Source organism: Ylistrum balloti, unplaced genomic scaffold (genome assembly GCF_031769215.1).
Source record: "Ylistrum balloti isolate Yb309-2 unplaced genomic scaffold, AGI_CSIRO_Ybal_v1 Utg370236, whole genome shotgun sequence".
NCBI lineage: Eukaryota > Metazoa > Mollusca > Bivalvia > Pectinida > Pectinidae > Ylistrum > Ylistrum balloti.
Genome location: NW_026782193.1, coordinates 125,695 through 151,871, shown reverse-complemented (window position 1 = coordinate 151,871; position 26,177 = coordinate 125,695). Strand labels below are relative to the sequence as shown.

The 26,177-nt window shown below is 38.6% G+C and overlaps 1 protein-coding gene across 1 annotated transcript in view; it reads left to right on the top strand.

The window, feature by feature from the left end:
* LOC132552093 (gonadotropin-releasing hormone receptor-like) overlaps positions 1-26,177 on the top strand; it is a 91,078-nt gene that overhangs the window by 24,593 nt on the left and 40,308 nt on the right. The window contains exon 2 of the mRNA XM_060216235.1: positions 830-1,034. Within this exon, the coding sequence (XP_060072218.1) occupies positions 830-1,034 (205 nt within the window). The remainder of the gene's footprint in view (positions 1-829; positions 1,035-26,177) is intronic.

The following is a 26,177-nucleotide window of genomic DNA, read 5'->3' as shown; positions in this document are numbered from 1 at the left end:
TTTTCACTAGAAGATATCAGACAGGTGTCATCAGCAAGTAAAATACCAGGTATATGTCTATCCACAATTTTTATGCCACATTTTGTTTCATATATAGCCTTCATCAATCCGTCAATATACAGTTTAAACATGAAAGCGCTGAGAACATTTCCCTGACCGACAACGCGCGTCACGTGTACGAAGTTGCTTAGCTCTCCCTTTAGTCGAATACATACTTTTGTGTACATTTAAGAGTTGAAGATAATTTTCCACATCCGGCAGCGTATACCAAGTTCATACATTTTATAAAAGAGACCATTCAGCCATACCCTATCAAACGCCTTCTCGTTATCTAAAAAAGCGATGTAAAGCGAAGATTTCCATTCGGCATAGAAGGACATTATTTCTTTTAACATGAAGATAGCTGGGATCGCTCCCATATTTTTTCTAAATCCAAACTGTAGAGAATGTGGAAAATCAACCTTGTTCTGTATAATCCATTTCTCAATCCTTTCCGATGGAAGATGCCAGCGTTATTCCGCGATAACTAGTTGGGTCGGAATGATTTTTATTCCCACCTTTGAAAAATGGTATCACTATTCCTTCCTTAAACCTTTGTGGAACATATTCACTTGACATTATAATACTGAAAATAATGCACAGTTTTATTTGCTAAATATTAAACAATATTTACACTTAAGATATGTTTTACATATTAGATGATGTAACAAGCTAGTTTTTATTAAATTCATTGCTGGAAGTATTACTTCAGTAATAACAAGCATCATTTATTGGATAATTTTATCAAAAATTTCTGCTGATATTGTGATTTCTTTTTTGTATTTTTCAGCTGTTCATTTTTAGCGTGTTAAGAGGACCGTTTAGGGAAGACTTTTATCAATGTGTGGATATTGCGTCCTATCCTCATCCTCAATACAAGTGGATGTACAATATCTTCTGTCTCTTCGTGCAATTTTTGATCCCCCTTGGAATTATGATAGCGGCCTATGGACTCATATTTTGTACAATCTCCAGAAAATCTAAAGAATTCAGAGGTAAGTTACAATTCTTTCTATCGAACAGTCACACTTTTGAAATCTTACGGTACTTCAAATCAGTTGTCTCAATGTCTCAACATCTGTATGGTGTCACTGTCTCACGGCAATATCTGTATGGTGAAGTCACTGTCTCACGGCAATATCTGTATGGTGAAGTCACTGTCTCACGGCAATATCTGTATGGTGAAGTCACTGTCTCACGGCAACATCTGTATGGTGAAGTCACTGTCTCACGGCAATATCTGTATGGTGAAGTCACTGTCTCACGGCAACATCTGTATGGTGAAGTCACTGTCTCACGGCAATATCTGTATGGTGAAGTCACTGTCTCACGGCAACATCTGTATGGTGAAGTCACTGTCTCACGGCAATATCTGTATGGTGAAGTCACTGTCTCACGGCAATATCTGTATGGTGAAGTCACTGTCTCACGGCAATATCTGTATGGTGAAGTCACTGTCTCACGGCAATATCTGTATGGTGAAGTCACTGTCTCACGGCAATATCTGTATGGTGAAGTCACTGTCTCACGGCAATATCTGTATGGTGAAGTCACTGTCTCACGGCAACATCTGTATGGTGAAGTCACTGTCTCACGGCAATATCTGTATGGTGAAGTCACTGTCTCACGGCAATATCTGTATGGTGAAGTCACTGTCTCACGGCAATATCTGTATGGTGAAGTCACTGTCTCACGGCAACATCTGTATGGTGAAGTCACTGTCTCACGGCAATATCTGTATGGTGAAGTCACTGTCTCACGGCAATATCTGTATGGTGAAGTCACTGTCTATCTGTATGGCAACGGCAATATCTGTATGGTGAAGTCACTGTCTCACGGCAATATCTGTATGGTGAAGTCACTGTCTCACGGCAATATCTGTATGGTGAAGTCACTGTCTCACGGCAATATCTGTATGGTGAAGTCACTGTCTCACGGCAATATCTGTATGGTGAAGTCACTGTCTCACGGCAACATCTGTATGGTGAAGTCACTGTCTCACGGCAACATCTGTATGGTGAAGTCACTGTCTCACGGCAACATCTGTATGGTGAAGTCACTGTCTCACGGCAACATCTGTATGGTGAAGTCACTGTCTCACGGCAACATCTGTATGGTGAAGTCACTGTCTCACGGCAATATCTGTATGGTGAAGTCACTGTCTCACGGCAATATCTGTATGGTGAAGTCACTGTCTCACGGCAACATCTGTATCTGTATATCTGTATGGTGAAGTCACTGTCTCACGGCAATATCTGTATGGTGAAGTCACTGTCTCACGGCAACATCTGTATGGTGAAGTCACTGTCTCACGGCAACATCTGTATGGTGAAGTCACTGTCTCACGGCAATATCTGTATGGTGAAGTCACTGTCTCACGGCAACATCTGTATGGTGAAGTCACTGTCTCACGGCAACATCTGTATGGTGAAGTCACTGTCTCACGATACGGAAACGAAAAAAAAACCAACTATACAGACGTCCCCATCAGTCTGATACAGACATAACTATACAGACATAACTATACAGACATAACTATACAGACATAACTATACAGACGTCCCCATGACTCTGATACAGATATAACTATACAGACATAACTATACAGACGTCCCCATCAGTCTGATACAGACATAACTGTACAGACATAACTATACAGACGTCCCCATCACTCTGATACAGACATAACTATACAGACATAACTATACAGACATAACTATACAGACGTCCCCATCACTCTGATACAGACATAACTATACAGACATAACTATACAGACGTCCCCATCACTCTGATACAGACATAACTATACAGACATAACTATACAGACGTCCCAATCAGTCTGATACAGACATAACTATACAGACATAACTATACAGACGTCCCCATCAGTCTGATACAGACATAACTATACAGACATAACTATACACACGTCCCCATCACTCTGATACAGACATAACTATACAGACGTCCCCATCAGTCTGATACAGACATACCTATACAGACATAACTATACAGACGTCCCCATCACTCTGATACAGACATAACTATACAGACATAACTATACAGATGTCCCCATCACTCTGATACAGACATAACTATACAGACGTCCCCATCACTCTGATACAGACATACCTATACAGACATAACTATACAGACATAACTATACAGACGTCCCCATCAGTCTGATACAGACATACCTATACAGACATAACTATACAGACATAACTATACAGACGTCCCCATCAGTCTGATACAGACATAATTATACAGACATAACTATACAGACGTCCCCATCAGTCTGATACAGACATAACTATACAGACATAACTATACAGACATAACTATACAGACGTCCCCATCAGTCTGATACAGACATAACTATACAGACATAACTATACAGACGTCCCCATCACTCTGATACAGACATACCTATACAGACATAACTATACAGACATAACTATACAGACGTCCCCATGACTCTGATACAGATATAACTATACAGACATAACTATACAGACGTCCCCATCAGTCTGATACAGACATAACTGTACAGACATAACTATACAGACGTCCCCATCACTCTGATACAGACATAACTATACAGACATAACTATACAGACATAACTATACAGACGTCCCCATCACTCTGATACAGACATAACTATACAGACATAACTATACAGACATAACTATACAGACGTCCCCATCACTCTGATACAGACATAACTATACAGACATAACTATACAGACGTCCCCATCAGTCTGATACAGACATAACTATACAGACATAACTATACACACGTCCCCATCAGTCTGATACATACATAACTATACACACGTCCCCATCAGTCTGATACAGACATAATTATACAGACGTCTCCATCAGTCTGATACAGACATACCTATACAGACATAACTATACAGACGTCCCCATCAGTCTGATACAGACATAATTAAGCAGACGTCTCCAACAGTCTGATACAGACATACCTATACAGACATAACTATACAGACAAAACTATACAGATGTCCCCTTCAGTCAGATACAGACATAAATATACAGACGTCCCCATCAGTCTGATACAGACATAACTATACAGACATAACTATACAGACGTCCCCATCAGTCTGATACAGACATAACTATACAGACATAACTATACACACGTCCCCATCAGTCTGATACATACATAACTATACACACGTCCCCATCAGTCTGATACAGACATAATTATACAGACGTCTCCATCAGTCTGATACAGACATACCTATACAGACATAACTATACAGACGTCCCCATCAGTCTGATACAGACATAATTAAGCAGACGTCTCCAACAGTCTGATACAGACATACCTATACAGACATAACTATACAGACAAAACTATACAGATGTCCCCTTCAGTCAGATACAGACATAAATATACAGACGTCCCCATCAGTCTGATACAGACATACCTATACAGACATAACTATACAGACGTCCCCATCAATCTGATACAGACATAAATATACAGACATAACTATACAGACATAACTAAACAGACGTCTCCATCAGTCTGATACAGACATAACTATACACATGTCCCCATCAATCTGATACAGACATAACTATACAGACATAACTAAACAGACGTCTCCATCAGTCTGATTCAGACATAACTATACAGACATCCCCATCAGTCTGATACAGACATAACTATACAGACATAACTATACAGACATAACTATACAGACATAACTATACAGACGTCCCCATGACTCTGATACAGATATAACTATACAGACATAACTATACAGACGTCCCCATCAGTCTGATACAGACATAACTGTACAGACATAACTATACAGACGTCCCCATCACTCTGATACAGACATAACTATACAGACATAACTATACAGACATAACTATACAGACGTCCCCATCACTCTGATACAGACATAACTATACAGACATAACTATACAGACGTCCCCATCACTCTGATACAGACATAACTATACAGACATAACTATACAGACGTCCCAATCAGTCTGATACAGACATAACTATACAGACATAACTATACAGACGTCCCCATCAGTCTGATACAGACATAACTATACAGACATAACTATACACACGTCCCCATCACTCTGATACAGACATAACTATACAGACGTCCCCATCAGTCTGATACAGACATACCTATACAGACATAACTATACAGACGTCCCCATCACTCTGATACAGACATAACTATACAGACATAACTATACAGATGTCCCCATCACTCTGATACAGACATAACTATACAGACGTCCCCATCACTCTGATACAGACATACCTATACAGACATAACTATACAGACATAACTATACAGACGTCCCCATCAGTCTGATACAGACATACCTATACAGACATAACTATACAGACATAACTATACAGACGTCCCCATCAGTCTGATACAGACATAATTATACAGACATAACTATACAGACGTCCCCATCAGTCTGATACAGACATAACTATACAGACATAACTATACAGACATAACTATACAGACGTCCCCATCAGTCTGATACAGACATAACTATACAGACATAACTATACAGACGTCCCCATCACTCTGATACAGACATACCTATACAGACATAACTATACAGACATAACTATACAGACGTCCCCATGACTCTGATACAGATATAACTATACAGACATAACTATACAGACGTCCCCATCAGTCTGATACAGACATAACTGTACAGACATAACTATACAGACGTCCCCATCACTCTGATACAGACATAACTATACAGACATAACTATACAGACATAACTATACAGACGTCCCCATCACTCTGATACAGACATAACTATACAGACATAACTATACAGACATAACTATACAGACGTCCCCATCACTCTGATACAGACATAACTATACAGACATAACTATACAGACGTCCCCATCAGTCTGATACAGACATAACTATACAGACATAACTATACACACGTCCCCATCAGTCTGATACATACATAACTATACACACGTCCCCATCAGTCTGATACAGACATAATTATACAGACGTCTCCATCAGTCTGATACAGACATACCTATACAGACATAACTATACAGACGTCCCCATCAGTCTGATACAGACATAATTAAGCAGACGTCTCCAACAGTCTGATACAGACATACCTATACAGACATAACTATACAGACAAAACTATACAGATGTCCCCTTCAGTCAGATACAGACATAAATATACAGACGTCCCCATCAGTCTGATACAGACATAACTATACAGACATAACTATACAGACGTCCCCATCAGTCTGATACAGACATAACTATACAGACATAACTATACACACGTCCCCATCAGTCTGATACATACATAACTATACACACGTCCCCATCAGTCTGATACAGACATAATTATACAGACGTCTCCATCAGTCTGATACAGACATACCTATACAGACATAACTATACAGACGTCCCCATCAGTCTGATACAGACATAATTAAGCAGACGTCTCCAACAGTCTGATACAGACATACCTATACAGACATAACTATACAGACAAAACTATACAGATGTCCCCTTCAGTCAGATACAGACATAAATATACAGACGTCCCCATCAGTCTGATACAGACATACCTATACAGACATAACTATACAGACGTCCCCATCAATCTGATACAGACATAAATATACAGACATAACTATACAGACATAACTAAACAGACGTCTCCATCAGTCTGATACAGACATAACTATACACATGTCCCCATCAATCTGATACAGACATAACTATACAGACATAACTAAACAGACGTCTCCATCAGTCTGATTCAGACATAACTATACAGACATCCCCATCAGTCTGATACAGACATAATTAAGCAGACGTCTCCAACAGTCTGATACAGACATACCTATACAGACATAACTATACAGACAAAACTATACAGATGTCCCCTTCAGTCAGATACAGACATAAATATACAGACGTCCCCATCAGTCTGATACAGACATACCTATACAGACATAACTATACAGACGTCCCCATCAATCTGATACAGACATAAATATACAGACATAACTATACAGACATAACTAAACAGACGTCTCCATCAGTCTGATACAGACATAACTATACACACGTCCCCATCAGTCTGATACAGACACAATTAAACAGTCGTCTCCAACAGTCTGATACAGACATACCTATACAGACATAACTATACAGACATAACTATACAGATGTCCCCTTCAGTCTGATGCAGACATAAATATACAGACATAACTATACAGACATAACTAAACAGACGTCTCCATCAGTCTGATACAGACATAACTATACAGACATAACTATACACACGTCCCCATCAGTCTGATACAGACATAATTATACAGACATAACTATACAGACGTCCCCATCAGTCTGATACAGACATAAATATACAGACATAACTATACAGACGTCTCCATCAGTCTGATACAGTCATAAATATACAGACGTCCCCATCAGTCTGATACAGACATAAATTTACAGACATAATTATACAGACATAACTATACAGACATAACTATACAGACGTCCCCATCAATCTGATACAGACATAAATATACAGACATAACTATACAGACATAACTATACAGACGTCCCCATCAATCTGATACAGACATAAATATACAGACATAACTATACAGACATAACTATACAGACGTCCCCATCAGTCTGATACAGACATAACTATACAGACATAACTATACACACGTCCCCATCAGTCTGATACATACATAACTATACACACGTCCCCATCAGTCTGATACAGACATAATTATACAGACGTCTCCATCAGTCTGATACAGACATACCTATACAGACATAACTATACAGACGTCCCCATCAGTCTGATACAGACATAATTAAGCAGACGTCTCCAACAGTCTGATACAGACATACCTATACAGACATAACTATACAGACAAAACTATACAGATGTCCCCTTCAGTCAGATACAGACATAAATATACAGACATAACTATACAGACATAACTATACAGACGTCCCCATCAATCTGATACAGACATAAATATACAGACATAACTATACAGACATAACTAAACAGACGTCTCCATCAGTCTGATACAGACATAACTATACACATGTCCCCATCAATCTGATACAGACATAACTATACAGACATAACTAAACAGACGTCTCCATCAGTCTGATTCAGACATAACTATACAGACATCCCCATCAGTCTGATACAGACATAATTAAGCAGACGTCTCCAACAGTCTGATACAGACATACCTATACAGACATAACTATACAGACAAAACTATACAGATGTCCCCTTCAGTCAGATACAGACATAAATATACAGACGTCCCCATCAGTCTGATACAGACATACCTATACAGACATAACTATACAGACGTCCCCATCAATCTGATACAGACATAAATATACAGACATAACTATACAGACATAACTAAACAGACGTTTCCATCAGTCTGATACAGACATAACTATACACACGTCCCCATCAGTCTGATACAGACACAATTAAACAGTCGTCTCCAACAGTCTGATACAGACATACCTATACAGACATAACTATACAGACATAACTATACAGATGTCCCCTTCAGTCTGATGCAGACATAAATATACAGACATAACTATACAGACATAACTAAACAGACGTCTCCATCAGTCTGATACAGACATAACTATACAGACATAACTATACACACGTCCCCATCAGTCTGATACAGACATAATTATACAGACATAACTATACAGACGTCCCCATCAGTCTGATACAGACATAAATATACAGACATAACTATACAGACGTCTCCATCAGTCTGATACAGTCATAAATATACAGACGTCCCCATCAGTCTGATACAGACATAAATTTACAGACATAATTATACAGACATAACTATACAGACATAACTATACAGACATAACTATACAGACGTCCCCATCAATCTGATACAGACATAAATATACAGACATAACTATACAGACATAACTATACAGACGTCCCCATCAATCTGATACAGACATAAATATACAGACATAACTATACAGACATAACTATACAGACGTCCCCATCAGTCTGATACAGACATAACTATACAGACATAACTATACACACGTCCCCATCAGTCTGATACATACATAACTATACACACGTCCCCATCAGTCTGATACAGACATAATTATACAGACGTCTCCATCAGTCTGATACAGACATACCTATACAGACATAACTATACAGACGTCCCCATCAGTCTGATACAGACATAATTAAGCAGACGTCTCCAACAGTCTGATACAGACATACCTATACAGACATAACTATACAGACAAAACTATACAGATGTCCCCTTCAGTCAGATACAGACATAAATATACAGACGTCCCCATCAGTCTGATACAGACATACCTATACAGACATAACTATACAGACGTCCCCATCAATCTGATACAGACATAAATATACAGACATAACTATACAGACATAACTAAACAGACGTCTCCATCAGTCTGATACAGACATAACTATACACATGTCCCCATCAATCTGATACAGACATAACTATACAGACATAACTAAACAGACGTCTCCATCAGTCTGATTCAGACATAACTATACAGACATCCCCATCAGTCTGATACAGACATAATTAAGCAGACGTCTCCAACAGTCTGATACAGACATACCTATACAGACATAACTATACAGACAAAACTATACAGATGTCCCCTTCAGTCAGATACAGACATAAATATACAGACGTCCCCATCAGTCTGATACAGACATACCTATACAGACATAACTATACAGACGTCCCCATCAATCTGATACAGACATAAATATACAGACATAACTATACAGACATAACTAAACAGACGTCTCCATCAGTCTGATACAGACATAACTATACACACGTCCCCATCAGTCTGATACAGACACAATTAAACAGTCGTCTCCAACAGTCTGATACAGACATACCTATACAGACATAACTATACAGACATAACTATACAGATGTCCCCTTCAGTCTGATGCAGACATAAATATACAGACATAACTATACAGACATAACTAAACAGACGTCTCCATCAGTCTGATACAGACATAACTATACAGACATAACTATACACACGTCCCCATCAGTCTGATACAGACATAATTATACAGACATAACTATACAGACGTCCCCATCAGTCTGATACAGACATAAATGTACAGACATAACTATACAGACGTCTCCATCAGTCTGATACAGTCATAAATATACAGACGTCCCCATCAGTCTGATACAGACATAAATTTACAGACATAATTATACAGACATAACTATACAGACATAACACGTCCCCATCAATCTGATACAGACATAAATATACAGACATAACTATACAGACATAACTATACACACGTCCCCATCAATCTGATACAGACATAAATATACAGACATAACTATACAGACGTCCCCACCAGTCTGATACGGACATAATTATACAGACATAACTATACAGACGTCCCCATCAGTCTGATACAGACATAACTATACACACATAACTATACAGACGTCCCCATCAGTCTGATACAGACTAAACTATACAGACATAACTATACAGACATAACTATACACACGTCCCCATCAATCTGATACAGACATAACTATACAGACATAACTATACAGACGTCCCCATCAGTCTGATACAGACATACCTATACAGACATAACTATACAGACATAACTATACAGACGTCCCCATCAGTCTGATACAGACATAAATATACAGACATAACTATACAGACGTCTCCATCAGTCTGATACAGTCATAAATATACAGACGTCCCCATCAGTCTGATACAGACATAAATTTACAGACATAATTATACAGACATAACTATACAGACGTCCCCATCAGTCTGATACAGACATAAATATACAGACATAACTATACAGACGTCCCCATCAATCTGATACAGACATAAATATACAGACATAACTATACAGACGTCCCCACCAGTCTGATACGGACATAATTATACAGACATAACTATACAGACGTCCCCATCAGTCTGATACAGACTAAACTATACAGACATAACTATACAGACGTCCCCATCAGTCTGATACAGACATAAATATACAGACATAACTATACAGACATAACTATACACACGTCCCCATCAGTCTGATACAGACTAAACTATACAGACGTATATAATGTATATATATAGTGTCTGTTTACGTAACTTAGGAGGAATTAAACAACAGATGGCCTTTTGGTTGTTCTGTTATTTGCACTTTCTGATTTATTTATTGATTTATTTATTTATTGTGATTTCTATTTGTTCTACAATACACATCGACAAATATACAAAAAAATATAGACATATTTATGTAACGGGCGCATTCTTTGTCGATTTCCTGTTTTCATTTCATTTGTATGTAGATCAGTAATTCTGGCTACTTACTCTATTAAAGCCATATGTGTTTGATGTCTGCTATCTTTGTTACAATAACAAAACTAAATAATTCACTGTGTAATATAACGCCGTTTAAACATATGCTTTGGGTGTTTTACATAAAAATCATGTTCTCAATTATTAGCCTCGGTCTTATGCGCGCTGTAAACAAATTGATCTGTTTCTCGTTTATGTTATTCACTTGCAATGCCAGTGTTTGCCAAAGTATGATCAAACTTACCGTCGATCGGTCGTAGTGATATCAAACATGTTTACAATTGTGGTATAGAATACCTCTGATAGTTAGAATGTTACAGGGAGGTCAAAATATTTGATGTGCAAGTCAAATGATTTATAGTTGTGGTAACTCACAACGGACCAAAACCAAAAACTTCCTATGTACATCGTGCGCACGTCTCACATCATGTAATGTTGTGCGATACCACAACAAGTTAAATAATTTCATATTTAATGTCGACTTAGTGAAGTCAAATCATTTTATATTTAATGTCGACTTTGTGAAGTATAATCGTTTTATATTGAAATTATATTTAATTTATCTTTAGTGTAGACTAAGGGATGTCGAAACATGTTAAGTGTAGTGTTTTCGCCAATAAGAAAGCAACAAAATCGACCAATCCAGCTTTGTACTGGGCTGTGTGATACGGAATGGATGACGAAGTTATGATACCTATCATCAAAAGAGGACGTACTCAAAAGGCACCATTTTTCACTCCTCGTGAACCCTCGGTCTACTACATCCACTCACGAGCTGGCACCATTTTTCACTCCTCGTGAACCCTCGGTCTACTACATCCACTCACGAGCTGGCACCATTTTTCACTCCTCGTGAACCCTCGGTCTACTACATCCACTCACCAGCTGGCACCATTCTTCACTTCTCGTGATCCTTCGGTCTGCTACATCCACTCACCAGCTGGCACCATTCTTCACTTCTCGTGAACCCTCGGTCTACTACATCCACTCACCAGCTGGCACCATTCTTCACTTCTCATGAACCCTCGGTCTACTACATCCGCTCACCAGCTGGCACCATTCTTCACTTCTCGTGAACCCTCGGTCTACTACATCCACTCACCAGCTGGCACCATTCTTCATTCTTCGTGATCCCTCGGTCTACTACATCCACTCGCCAGCTAACACCATTCTTCATTCCTCGTGATCCCTCGGTCTACTACATCCATTCGCCAGTTGGAACATTCTTCATTCCTCGTGATCCCTCGGTCTGCTACATCCACTCACCAGCTGGCACCATTCTTCATTCTTCGTGATCCCTCGGTCTGCTACATCCACTCACCAGCTGGCACCATTCTTCACTCCTCGTGATCCCTCGGTCTACTACATCCACTCACCAGCTGGCACCATTCTTCATTCTTCGTGATCCCTCGGTCTACTACATCCAGTCACCAGTTGGCACAAATCTTCATTCTTCGTGATCCCTCGGTCTGTTACATCCACTCACCAGTTGGCACCATTCTTCATTCTTCGTGATCCCTCGGTCTACTACATCCAGTCACCAGTTGGCACAAATCTTCATTCTTCGTGATCCCTCGGTCTGTTACATCCACTCACCTTTTGGCACCATTCTTCATTCTTCGTGATCCCTCGGTCTACTACATCCACTCACCAGTTGGCACCATTCTTCATTCTTCGTGATCCCTCGGTCTACTACATCCACTCACCAGCTGGCACCATTCTTCACTTCTCTTGATCCTTCGGTCTACTACATCCACTCACCAGCTGGCACCATTCTTCACTCCTCGTGAACCCTCGGTCTACTACATCCACTCACCAGCTGGCACCATTCTTCATTCCTCGTGATCCCTCGGTCTACCTCATCCACTCACCAGCTGGCACCATTCTTCACTCCTCGTGAACCCTCGGTCTACTACATCCACTCACCATCTGGCACCATTCTTCATTCCTCGTGATCCCTCGGTCTACTTCATCCACTCACCAGCTGGCACCATTTTTCATCATATTCAACAGTGACCATCATGACAGAAACGTGCTTTATAATCAATAGTCGTTCTATTTAATTGAAATATTTGATGTATGTTTTATATAGCGGACAACTCAGCGAGTGGTGTTCACTTGAAAATCAGTTTCAGATTTTATTTTTCATAGAAACGTGAAACGACATGAAATGGAATGCATGGCGAAATTTTTATAATTAAGGAGTATGTAAACAGGTCTGTATCACTTCAAAGTCACGTCCGCTTACCAAATATATCCCTGCACTGTTTCAAACTGACATAGATATAGAGATAGACATACACTTGTCGGAGAAAGATACTGTGATGTTTGAATTGACAGCTCTAAATGTTTGATCGATTTCCCATTAAATGTAAATGCCTCATTCGTTGTATTTTTTATACTGTTGTGTAGTAAGGTCTGTATTCACCAGATAGTGTTTACTGTTGTGTAGTAAGGTCTGTATTCACCAGATAGTGTGTACTGTTGTGTAGTAAGGTCTGTATTCACCAAATAGTGTGTATTGTTGTGTAGTAAGGTCTTTGTTCACCAGATAGTGAGTACTGTCGTATAGTAAGGTCTGTATTCACTTAGTGTTTACTGTCGTGTAGTAAGGTCTGTCTTCACCAGATAGTGTGTACTGTTGTGTAGTAATGTCTGTATTCACCAGATAGTGTTTACTGTTGTGTAGTAAGGTCTGTATTCACCAGATACTGTGTACTGTTGTGTAGTAAGGTCTGTATTCACCAGATAGTGTGTACTGTTGTGTAGTAAGGTCTGTATTCACCAGATAGTGTGTACAGTTGTGTAGTAAGGTCTTTGTTCACCAGATAGTGTGTACAGTTGTGTAGTAAGGTCTTTGTTCACCAGATAGTGTGTACTGTTGTGTAGTAAGGTCTGTATTCACCAGATAGTGTGTACTGTTGTGTAGTAAGGTCTGTATTCACCAGATAGTGTGTACTGTTGTGTAGTAAGGTCTGTATTCACCAGATAGTGTGTACAGTTGTGTAGTAAGGTCTTTGTTCACCAGATAGTGTGTACAGTTGTGTAGTAAGGCCTTTGTTCACCAGATAGTGTGTACTGTTGTGTAGTAATGTCTGTATTCACCAGATAGTGTTTACTGTTGTGTAGTAAGGTCTGTATTCACCAGATAGTGTGTATTGTTGTGTAGTAAGGTCTTTGTTCACCAGATAGTGTGTACTGTTGTGTAGTAAGGTCTGTATTCACCAGATAGTGTGTACTGTCGTATAGTAAGGTCTGTATTCACTTAGTGTGTACTGTTGTGTAGTAAGGTCTGTATTCACCAGATAGTGTGTACTGTTGTGTAGTAAGGTCTGTATTCACCAGATAGTGTGTACTGTTGTGTAGTAAGGTCTGTATTCACCAGATAGTGTGTACAGTTGTGTAGTAAGGTCTTTGTTCACCAGATAGTGTGTACAGTTGTGTAGTAAGGTCTTTGTTCACCAGATAGTGTGTACTGTTGTGTAGTAATGTCTGTATTCACCAGATAGTGTGAACGGTCGTGTAGTAAGGTCTGTCTTCACCAGATAGTGTGTACTGTTGTGTAGTAAGGTCTGTATTCACCAGATAGTGTGTACTGTTGTGTAGTAATGTCTGTATTCACCAGATAGTGTTTACTGTTGTGTAGTAAGGTCTGTATTCACCAGATAGTGTGTACTGTTGTGTAGTAAGGTCTGTATTCACCAGATAGTGTGTACTGTTGTGTAGTAAGGTCTGTATTCACCAGATACTGTGTACTGTTGTGTAGTAAGGTCTGTATTCACCAGATAGTGTGTACTGTTGTGTAGTAAGGTCTGTATTCACCAGACAGTGTGTACTGTCGTGTAGTAAGGTCTGTATTCACCAGATAGTGTGTACTGTTGTGTAGTAAGGTCTGTATTCACCAGATAGTGTGTACTGTCGTGTAGTATGGTCTTTGTTAACCAGATAGTGTGTACTGTTGTGTAGTAATGTCTGTATTCACGTCACTAAAACTTATGTACTACACAATAGTTATGCACAGGACACAGGTGTAGAGTGTGGTTAGAAACAGGAAGACGTTTTATCGTGCCAGATATTCTCTGTAGGGCTCCATCCTACCAAAACAGACAATTATATATCCGGGAGTGAACTTCTAGAACTGGATGTGCAGCAAGCTGTTATTTTCAGAGTGAACATATCTCCAGTTTTCAATGGACTGTTCCCTATTTTACATACTTACTGAGTGTGACTCTCCTTCATCGCAGAAAACTACACATCGCATTACATTGGAGAGCTCAGAATATGTGCTCAATATCCCACTCTCGTGTCACTAAATCCAAACTTTCAAAGAATATGTGTCATTACCAAATCGCACTTTCTTTAATTCTTTATTTCTATCATGCTTCTTCCTTAACCAGTCACAGTGATATACAACACGTATTTGATTGTGTTAGGGAACCCCAGTGTTGCTAAATATACGTTCACGTGTCGCGAGATTACATCATAAATAAGGGCCACCACTGCCTTTCCTGTCCCTTTTGAACGATCCCATGTTTGGGACCTTGATCTATATGGACCTCTCCCATTTTCAACATCAGGCAACTCCTACATCCATACAGCTGTGAACACTGATCTCCAAGTCTGCTGTCTCTAACTCTAACGATGATGTATTAACCATTGGAACTGCTATCTTTCAACTGGTAACAACCTTTTTGTGTCTGTAATACTTTTGTCTCAGATCAGGGATCGGAATTTATTGCTTAAGTTACTTGTACTAAACATACTCTTTGACGACTTGCGATTCACTAAGATTTCACTTCCACTGTCTAGGAGCTTGTGAGCCAACTTTGTACATCACTGTCTAGGAGCTTGTGAGCCAGCTTTGTACATCACTGTCTAGGAGCTTGTGAGCCAGCTTTGTACATCACTGTCTAGGAGCTTGTGAGCCAACTTTGTACATTACTGTCTAGGAGCTTGTGAGCCAGCTTTATACATCACTGTCTAGGAGCTTGTGAGCCAGCTTTGTACATCACTGTCTAGGAGCTTGTGAGCCAGCTTTATACATCACTGAGTAGGAGAGCATAAATATCGTGACTTTGTTGCTAACATAATTCATGAAAAATGCAAAAGAGAACTGGGAAGAAAAAGTGCTGTGAATTCAAAGTCAGGTATTCACCATTTGATATCATCTTTGGACAGCGGCCTGCATTTCCTCTCGGCAATGCCACGTGTACTTTGAACAACTCTTCCGAAGACATCCACACGTATGTCAGTATGGTGGACAGTAAGATGGAAATCATTTGTACCATCGTGTCCGAACATGTATCCCAGTCTCAAACCAGGATGATGATCCAAGCCAATATCCGACCCCTCTGACATGGCCTTGCTGATTATTATCTGTATAAGGAACCAACAAGGACAAAAAGTTACAAAAAATTTACAAATGAGTTTATATTACCCATGAAAAACTTTCTAAGCACATGGTGATGATTCGTGATCCGTAGACCAACAAAGTTGGATGAAGACCTGTTTGCGTAGACCTACAAGGTCTATCATAACACACTATTTCAGTATAACATAACGTTAATGAGTTAAGTCGAAATTGATGTGTTACTGGATATTACTGTCAAGCATGAAAGTCACATCCATTATCTAGTGAGGAATCACCTCTGGGAACTTCTGCTGACACCAAAAGCTCTCAATCTTCTTCCGAATCCTCTGGATCGCATCAGGACATCAATTCTGTCACTGTTGACCTTTTAAAGTGCTACCACGTGACAACGCACGTTTGTGCGCACATTGTGCGGTTCTATCACACAAATGTGCGATTCTATCGTGGTCGATATAAATATAAAAATAATTTCAAAATAAGTGTGGGATAGGGTTTCCTTATTTTCTAAATATGTTAGAATACAACTAAATGCATTTCCTAATTAAGCCATAGATATATAGGCTGGAAACTTGTAGATACATTAGATACACACTGAATAGTTAGATACACTCGTAATTTTAAGTGTTTTGTTTACAAAGAGCCACACGTGACCAGCCTTAGTCTACGGACACACATTATATATGTAAACATTGATTGGACCTGTGTTTATGTCACAGCGATGAATCATCTAAAATCTCGTACCATCAGTGTGCAAATTTTATTTTCGTTACTTCTGTATTATTCTCATTATTCAGTCATTTTGTAAACAAAAGCATATGCTCAGGTAAATCTTAAGTGTTGTGTTTTACACGTGTGACCTAGCCGGTGCTGTATCGTGCGTGTGTGCGCACGGTGCAAGTTTTTAGTGCGTTGTGCGTTACCACAATAGCCCGTCTATGTACTATTATATTGACAATGTTGTTCGTGTCACTTACTGACACTCGAATTTGATCAGTGCTACATTACCTGTTTTGAAATTTGCTGAACAGTTTTACATGACTTCTGGGATTTTATTGTGAACTGTACAAGTCTATATTGTACGAGACTTCGAGTAAATCTTTCTTTTATTCATACTTTGTCCCAGTTTTAGTGAATCTTTGTTTGGGTTATAATAATGTTTACATGTTTGTACTTTCTCCTTGTTTTTTTTTAAAGAGATTTGGATAAAATCATGGTCTTTTATAATTTCTCAATTTGTGAGTGTATTTTTGATACTTTCTACTAGTGCAAATCCGGGTTATAGTATATTGAATGTCGGGCTGGCGGCTGGACGGGCGGCTGGACAGGCAGGCAGGGAAAAGGGGTACTAGTTTTGTAGAACCATCTCCTCCTAAAGTTTTTAACGTAGAAACTTGAAACTTTGTAGGATGTTTATGTATATGTTGAAGATGTGCACCTATTTATCAAGGATTCATTCCGGAAGTTTTTTTCTTGATTTTCCGAGCTTTGGAACTTAGACATTTTCAACAGTCTGGCATGGAAAATCCAAGATGGCAACCTTTGCCTCTCATTGGTTGAGATGTTGTTTTGAGCGCGATAGCCTCTCATTGGCTGAAACGTTGTTTTGAGCATGATATATAACATTGCACTCACCCCGCAACCCGGCCAATTATGGTTTTGCCCCATTTTTTGAAGGAATATGTAGCTGGACGTGTTGCTGAATTGTCCTTGATAAACCTTCATATCATTCCTCATGGATATTGCTCTGTAGAAGTATTTGCTATTATACACCCATAAATCATATGGTGGGATTTTGTGGTGTTATGTTTGCTTTCCTCGTGTAATTTGTTCATTAATTATGTGTATGGTGTTTCTGTTCGGCATTTCAATGCCAGTCATAAAATTTGTGTTCCTCAAATTTTAGAGTTGGGGCCGTGATGAAGTATATACGGCTGTTTACTGGTGATAAAACGGAGATAAGTAAAACTTATATAAACTAATCACCATTCCGGAAAAATAAGCCCGTCTCCGGGTCCTTTTTATTGATGAACATGTTCGCCGACGCAGTGGTAACTTCTGAGAAGAATTAAAATGGAAGGAAGAATACATGTTCATCTTAAATCTTCTGAATATCAAACTGAATGATCCGTGAAATCGATCTAGGGTGTTTACCTAGTGTTGTTATTAAAGAAGTTCAATAAATGGCGACTCAATCTGGGCGATCGGTCGATCAGCTTATGGAGGACACTTGTAACGGTGTCTAATGAAAAGATGATTCCGTAGGACCTCTACAACCACGAGAAACCCGGGTGTTCACTCTTACCCAAACTCTAATTCTGTCCAGAGGATCTCTTGAGCATTTCCGCGTTATCACTGTCCTCTTGCTTCCGCGGGACGTATAATTTGGTTATGGAAATGTTGTGTCGCCCATAGTCACCGAGATCCATTGGGAATATCAAGGAAACGTTCTTAGATCTTTATGAATGACTGTTCCTTGCTTATTTTTTCCCACCTGCTATCTGTGTATGTAAATTTAGCCTATTTATTTGCCAAAGCCCATCTATATTCTGCACAACACGCGATATGACCACGGCATAGTGTTAATTTCCACGGAAAAAAAGGCCACGCAAGTCTTTATGAGTTAGTGTTACTTCCGTCGGAATGACCAAGGCACATCTATACCAAAAGGCACAGGTGAGCAACTTGGCAGTTTTAAATTCTGCTTTAAACAGGAAGGATGTTGACGCGTCGTACATATATATATACATATATATATAAAAAAAACTCGAAAGAAGACATGAATGTTTTTTATGTAAAGGATTTTTATCTTACTTGTTATAGAATATTGCATAATTCATTTCAATGGTGATCATATAAAATAAGGGCACATTCCGTCTTAATACTCGGCATTTCGACATGTGCATCCACTCAACTGAAACTACCCTAATATATAGCTATGACGTGCTTAGTGTTAGGGCAGGTCTACAATTAGGCCAAGGGGCTGTCTTCTATATTATAGTTTAAATACAGATCAGGTAGTAAAGGTCCCTCTCTTTACATCCCACTCTCTCTCATCGCTCCCTACTTTTCTCTTTCTGTTAATTTTCTTATCTTTTCTCGCCCGCTGAAATCCCAAAAGGCTGTAATAGTAGACATAAAACCCGTTAACATAAAATAAATAAGAATGAAATAAACAGTTCGTGCTTGCCTTTTTACCGATGGAATCGGACTAATGAAATGATAGCAACATGCACCTTTCATCTAGTGAATGTAGAGCCCAGTTCCAGCTCGCTAGAGTCTGCTTGATATAGAAAACACATGCTTAAATTTGGCAGCGCAAGTTTCGTATTTGTTGGAAATAAAGTTCCTATTTATGATACACATATTCTTACAGATGGTCACCGCCCAAATTGTAAATATAGCCGAACTTTTAATTCTCCCACAAAGATAGTAACTGTTCTCAAACGTCTATCACAGTCTTCTTAATCGTATTGGACTATCGAATGTCCAGCTTGACCAACATAACACTTTCGTTAGAAAACTTGAAAGGGACAATGTGTAATGAAAACGAGGCTTCATTAACAAATCGAAACATGTAGCACACTATGGGATAGTGGTGACACGATGAGTTTGGTTCAGTTTATAATACCTGTTAGCCAGCACGACAGCACGAAGATTTTTACATTTAAATCTTCAGAAAAGATAAGGTAATATGATATTGGATTTCGTCTTAGTCTCCAGCCGTACACGTCATCTTTCAGCCATGTTGTTTTCATCCTGTACATGCTAGCATCATTTCATTTGAAGGCTAAATTCATGTTTTGTCTTCATTAGTTATGTAATGTGAAGTTTGGAACTCGATGGAATATAATATTCAATTAGAGATATGGACAAATCTATACTTCATTCAATTCTACCTGAAAATGGACGTTTTCTTGGGCGGTAATCACAAAACCTAAAACTAGCCAGATACAAGCCAATCCCCTGAAATATAACACAGACCCGATGTCTGTCTGATAAAAAAATCTACCCCCTGAAATATAACACAGACCCGATGTCTGTCTGATAAAAAAAATCTACTCCCTTAAATATTACACAGACCCGATGTCTGTCTGATAAAAAAATCTACCCCCTGAAATATTACACAGACCCGATGTCTGTCTGATAAAAAAATCTACCCCCTGAAATATAACACAGACCCGATGTCTGTCTGATAAAAAAAATCTACTCCCTTAAATATTACACAGACCCGATGTCTGTCTGATAAAAAAATCTACCCCCTGAAATATTACACAGACCCGATGTCTGTCTGATAAAAAAATCTACCCCCTGAAATATAACACAGACCCGATGTCTGTCTGATAAAAAAATCTACCCCCTGAAATATAACACAGACCCGATGTCTGTCTGATAAAAAAAATCTACCCCCTGAAATATAACACAGACCCGATGTCTGTCTGATAAAAAAAATCTACTCCCTTAAATATTACACAGACCCGATGTCTGTCTGATAAAAAAATCTACCCCCTGAAATATTACACAGACCCGATGTCTGTCTGATAAAAAAATCTACCCCCTGAAATATAACACAGACCCGATGTCTGTCTGATAAAAAAATCTACCCCCTGAAATATAACACAGACCCGATGTCTGTCTGATAAAAAAAATCTACTCCCTTAAATATTACACAGACCCGATGTCTGTCTGATAAAAAAATCTACCCCCTGAAATATTACACAGACCCGATGTCTGTCTGATAAAAAAATCTACCCCCTGAAATATAACACAGACCCGATGTCTGTCTGATAAAAAAATCTACCCCCTGAAATATAACACAGACCCGATGTCTGTCTGATAAAAAAAATCTACCCCCTGAAATATTACACAGACCCGATGTCTGTCTGATAAAAAAATCTACCCCCTGAAATATTACACAGACCCGATGTCTGTCTGATAAAAAAAATCTACCCCCTGAAATATTACACAGACCCGATGTCTGTCTGATAAAAAAATCTACCCCCTGAAATATTACACAGACCCGATGTCTGTCTGATAAAAAAATCTACCCCCTGAAATATTACACAGACCCGATGTGTGTCTGACACACATATTATACATGTATCCACCCCCTGAAATATAACACAGACCCGATGTCTGTCTGACACACATTATACATGTATCAACCGCCTTAAGCATTACACAGACCCGATGTCTGTCTGACACACATATTATACATGTATCCACCGCCTTAAGTATTACACAGACCCGATGTCTGTCTGACACACACATTATACATGTATCCACCCCCTTAAATATTACACAGACCCGATGTCTGTCTGACACACATAATATATATGTATCAACTGCCTTAAGTATTACACAGACCCGATGTCTGTCTGACACACATTATACATGTATCCACCCCCTTAAATATTATACAAACTTGTTGTCTATTTGATACACATATAATAAATGTACCCGCCTCTTAAATATTATACAGACTTGTTGTCTGATACAAATATGATACAGGTACCCGCCTCCCTAAACACTATACAAAATCTATATCCTATTGGATGCCCAGTTTATTATACAATACAATGAGCTACAGACAGTCTGATGTCCATGCTATACCAGTTCTACCTAAACCAGTTATCATAGAGTACCGCCACTTTAGATATCAGAGAGATCATTCCATACTGCTGAAGGTATTTTACTGTGTAGACAAGAAGATATTCTGCCTTCCCCGCTTCTGACTGCTATTGGGTAATATTGAGTAGGGACAGTTTAATGCGGTGCCGGAAAGTTATTGTGGTATGAAGAATGTTGATACTCTCATGTGCGAGTTAAATTGTCATCAATATATACAAGAAGACACTACATCAATTGTCAGGACAACAATCTGTTAGACGGTCAGTGTTTCTTTTTCCATTTCAAGAAAATTGCGATGCAATTTAGACCAAGAGATGCAATCAATTCCTAGTAAAGCTTTTGAACGAAGAAACTCCTTAGAAATATAAAGAAAGTAAGCGTAAACTTGCTCTCTGACCAGAATGTATTGGACTATTTCTGCCATATATCAAGGTTTGATTCGGTCAATACGAACTGCCTGTGTGATTTCCTGGAAAAATCAGTTGCGATAGAAGCCTTGTTATTTATATATTCTAGTATCCATGTCATCTCGGTCTGTCGCGTGCCTCCTGTTGGGATATTACCACTGAGACAGATTAGAAATGTTATAACTTGAATACACTATTTCCATTAACACTATATTTGGACGCCGAATTCGTATATGTAGTTTTCATTTTCTTTTAGAGCTTATCTATTTTTTTCAATGATACTGGTGTTTTCACATGATTACTGTTAAGCCTGCCTCGCCGCGGTATTGCCCTGGTTGTCCGGATATCTCTGTTGCAGACCAAGCTCCCTGCACTAGTAGCCTGATGGACCCCTCGGCTTCCTAGTGTAGTTTCTCTATGTGTAAAAAATATCAAATATAAACTTGCTTGATTTTTTCCAATGTGTTGTTAACGTTTGTTGTAATGTACATGGAAATCCCCTCACACCCGACACAGCTGCCTTTGCAAGGTGTAAAACGATACAGAACAAAGACAGAATTCACTCAAAATCCCGTTATATTCTGTGTTTCCTGTACGCTCACCAGTCTGCCTAAATATATGAAGATCAAGTGGTCCCTGTTTCCTTAGATGTAAAACACCGATAGGTGGATGCTGTTTTACCACAGTATGACTAGCAATTATATGTTGGTGAGGTTTTATAAAACACCTTCAGTTTTCACCTGTCATCTACCTGTGATCTACGTGTGATGTACAATTGTATATATATATATATATATATTGTGTCTGTATCAGCCAATAGCAGTTCTGTTTAATAATTGGGAATTATAACGTTTTCTCCACAAAACCGTTTCCTACCTCGTTGCAAACAGCTAGACTATCTTATGTGTCCCGTGCTTTTGCGAGTCACATGGCAGTTGTGTACCCCTTGTTTTAGAGAAGAAACATCTGAACGTTTATCTCCTGAAATTACGAGCTAAGCATGATACAAATACACAGAAATATGTAGAGAATTAATTAAATATCAAGCATTAGTTGAACACAATTTCAAATCTATAGAAAATATTAAAAAAATGGAGAATGATAATAAGTAACATAATATGGCCAAGAGCAAAATCTTAGATTTTAGCAATTAACTACCTACACGTGACATAGTCCAAGTTCTTAGATTTTAGCAATTACCTACCTACACGTGACATAGTCCAAGTTCTTAGATTTTAGCAATTACCTACCTACACGTGACATAGTCCAAGTTCTTAGATTTTAGCAATTAACTACCTACACGTGACATAGTCCAAGTTCTTAGATTTTAGCAATTAACTACCTACACGTGACATAGTCCAAGTTCTTAGAAAAAAATGGAGAATGATAATAAGTAACATAATATGGCCAAGAGCAAAATCTTAGATTTTAGCAATTAACTACCTACACGTGACATAGTCCAAGTTCTTAGATTTTAGCAATTACCTACCTACACGTGACATAGTCCAAGTTCTTAGATTTTAGCAATTACCTACCTACACGTGACATAGTCCAAGTTCTTAGATTTTAGCAATTAACTACCTACACGTGACATAGTCCAAGTTCTTAGATTTTAGCAATTAACTACCTACACGTGACATAGTCCAAGTTCTTAGATTTTAGCAATTAACTACCTACACGTGACATAGTCCAAGTTCTTAGATTTTAGCAATTAACTACCTACACGTGACATAGTCCAAGTTCTTAGATTTTAGCAATTAACTACCTACACGTGACATAGTCCAAGTTCTTAGATTTTAGCAATTAACTACCTACACGTGACATAGTCCAAGTTCTTAGATTTTAGCAATTAACTACCTACACGTGACATAGTCCAAGTTCTTAGATTTTAGCAATTAACTACCTACACGTGACATAGTCCAAGATCTTAGATTTTTGCAATTAAGTGGTCATCCGTCCAAAATATCAGATCTTAACAATCAACCTGGCCACTCGGGGCATATCAAATTATCTTAGATCTTGGCGATGGTGTAGCCACCCGTGGCATATTTATAAGTGTAAGATCTTATCAATGACGTGGCATTTTCGTCCCCCATTGACCACCAAGTCTATCGCGTTGACCACCCATGTCAGAATGTAGAAAGGAATGGGTTGGAACTCATGTTTTAAGCATGAATATTGTTGACATCATAACAATGTTTTAAAAATCTAAAGTTACAATTGAGTCTATCATCCTTTCAGAACCCATTCATCAGTGAAAATTTCTTCTCCAGATTAGAAGGGAAACATTTTTAAATTGAAATATCTTGTTTATTCCTCAAAGCTGTGCATTAAATTATGTACGGAGATGTCTCTCACACAGATAATTAAATAATGAAATCAAAGTGTCTGTCACACAGATAATCAAGTACTGTTCCGAGATGTCTCTCATAAGGATAATTAAATAATGTACCGAGATGTCTGTCACACAGATTAGATAATGTACCGAGCTGTCTGTCACACAGATTAGATAATGTACCGAGCTGTCTGTCACACAGATTAGATAATGTACCGAGCTGTCTGTCACACAGATTAGATAATGTACCGAGATGTCTGTCACACAGATGATTAGATAATGTACCGAGCTGTCTGTCACACAGATTAGATAATGTACCGAGATGTCTGTCACACAGATGATTAGATAATGTACCGAGATGTCTGTCACAAAGATTAGATAATGTACCGAGATGTGTGTCACACAGATGATTACATATACCAAGATGTCACACTCTCTGACAAAGATATATATAAATATACATACAGATGATATTACATACCAAAAGCTAACCACGGCGTAATCATAAAAATAATTAAATAATGTACCAGGATATTGCCCAAATTTATAATATCCTGTAAGTTAATCACGTGATCGTGCTGCTGATTAGAGCCTGTGACTAAATTGTCTTCCAGTATCATCAGAGACATCAATTTCATAGCTAATTATATTGTGCTGTTTTATTGTAAAATTGATTAAATTAGGACGTATTATAAATTCCATGTTAATAACAATATCGAGCAAACGTTTTACAAAATTTTGCTCGTCACAGGATTTCTTTTTGGTAAATACAACTCCATTTCCATGACAATACAAAGGCTTTATGCAATTCCACAGTTAACTACAAAATCTATGTTTTAAAATCTGTCCTGCCCAAACAACAAAGAAAATGCCGAAAAGTAGAACGA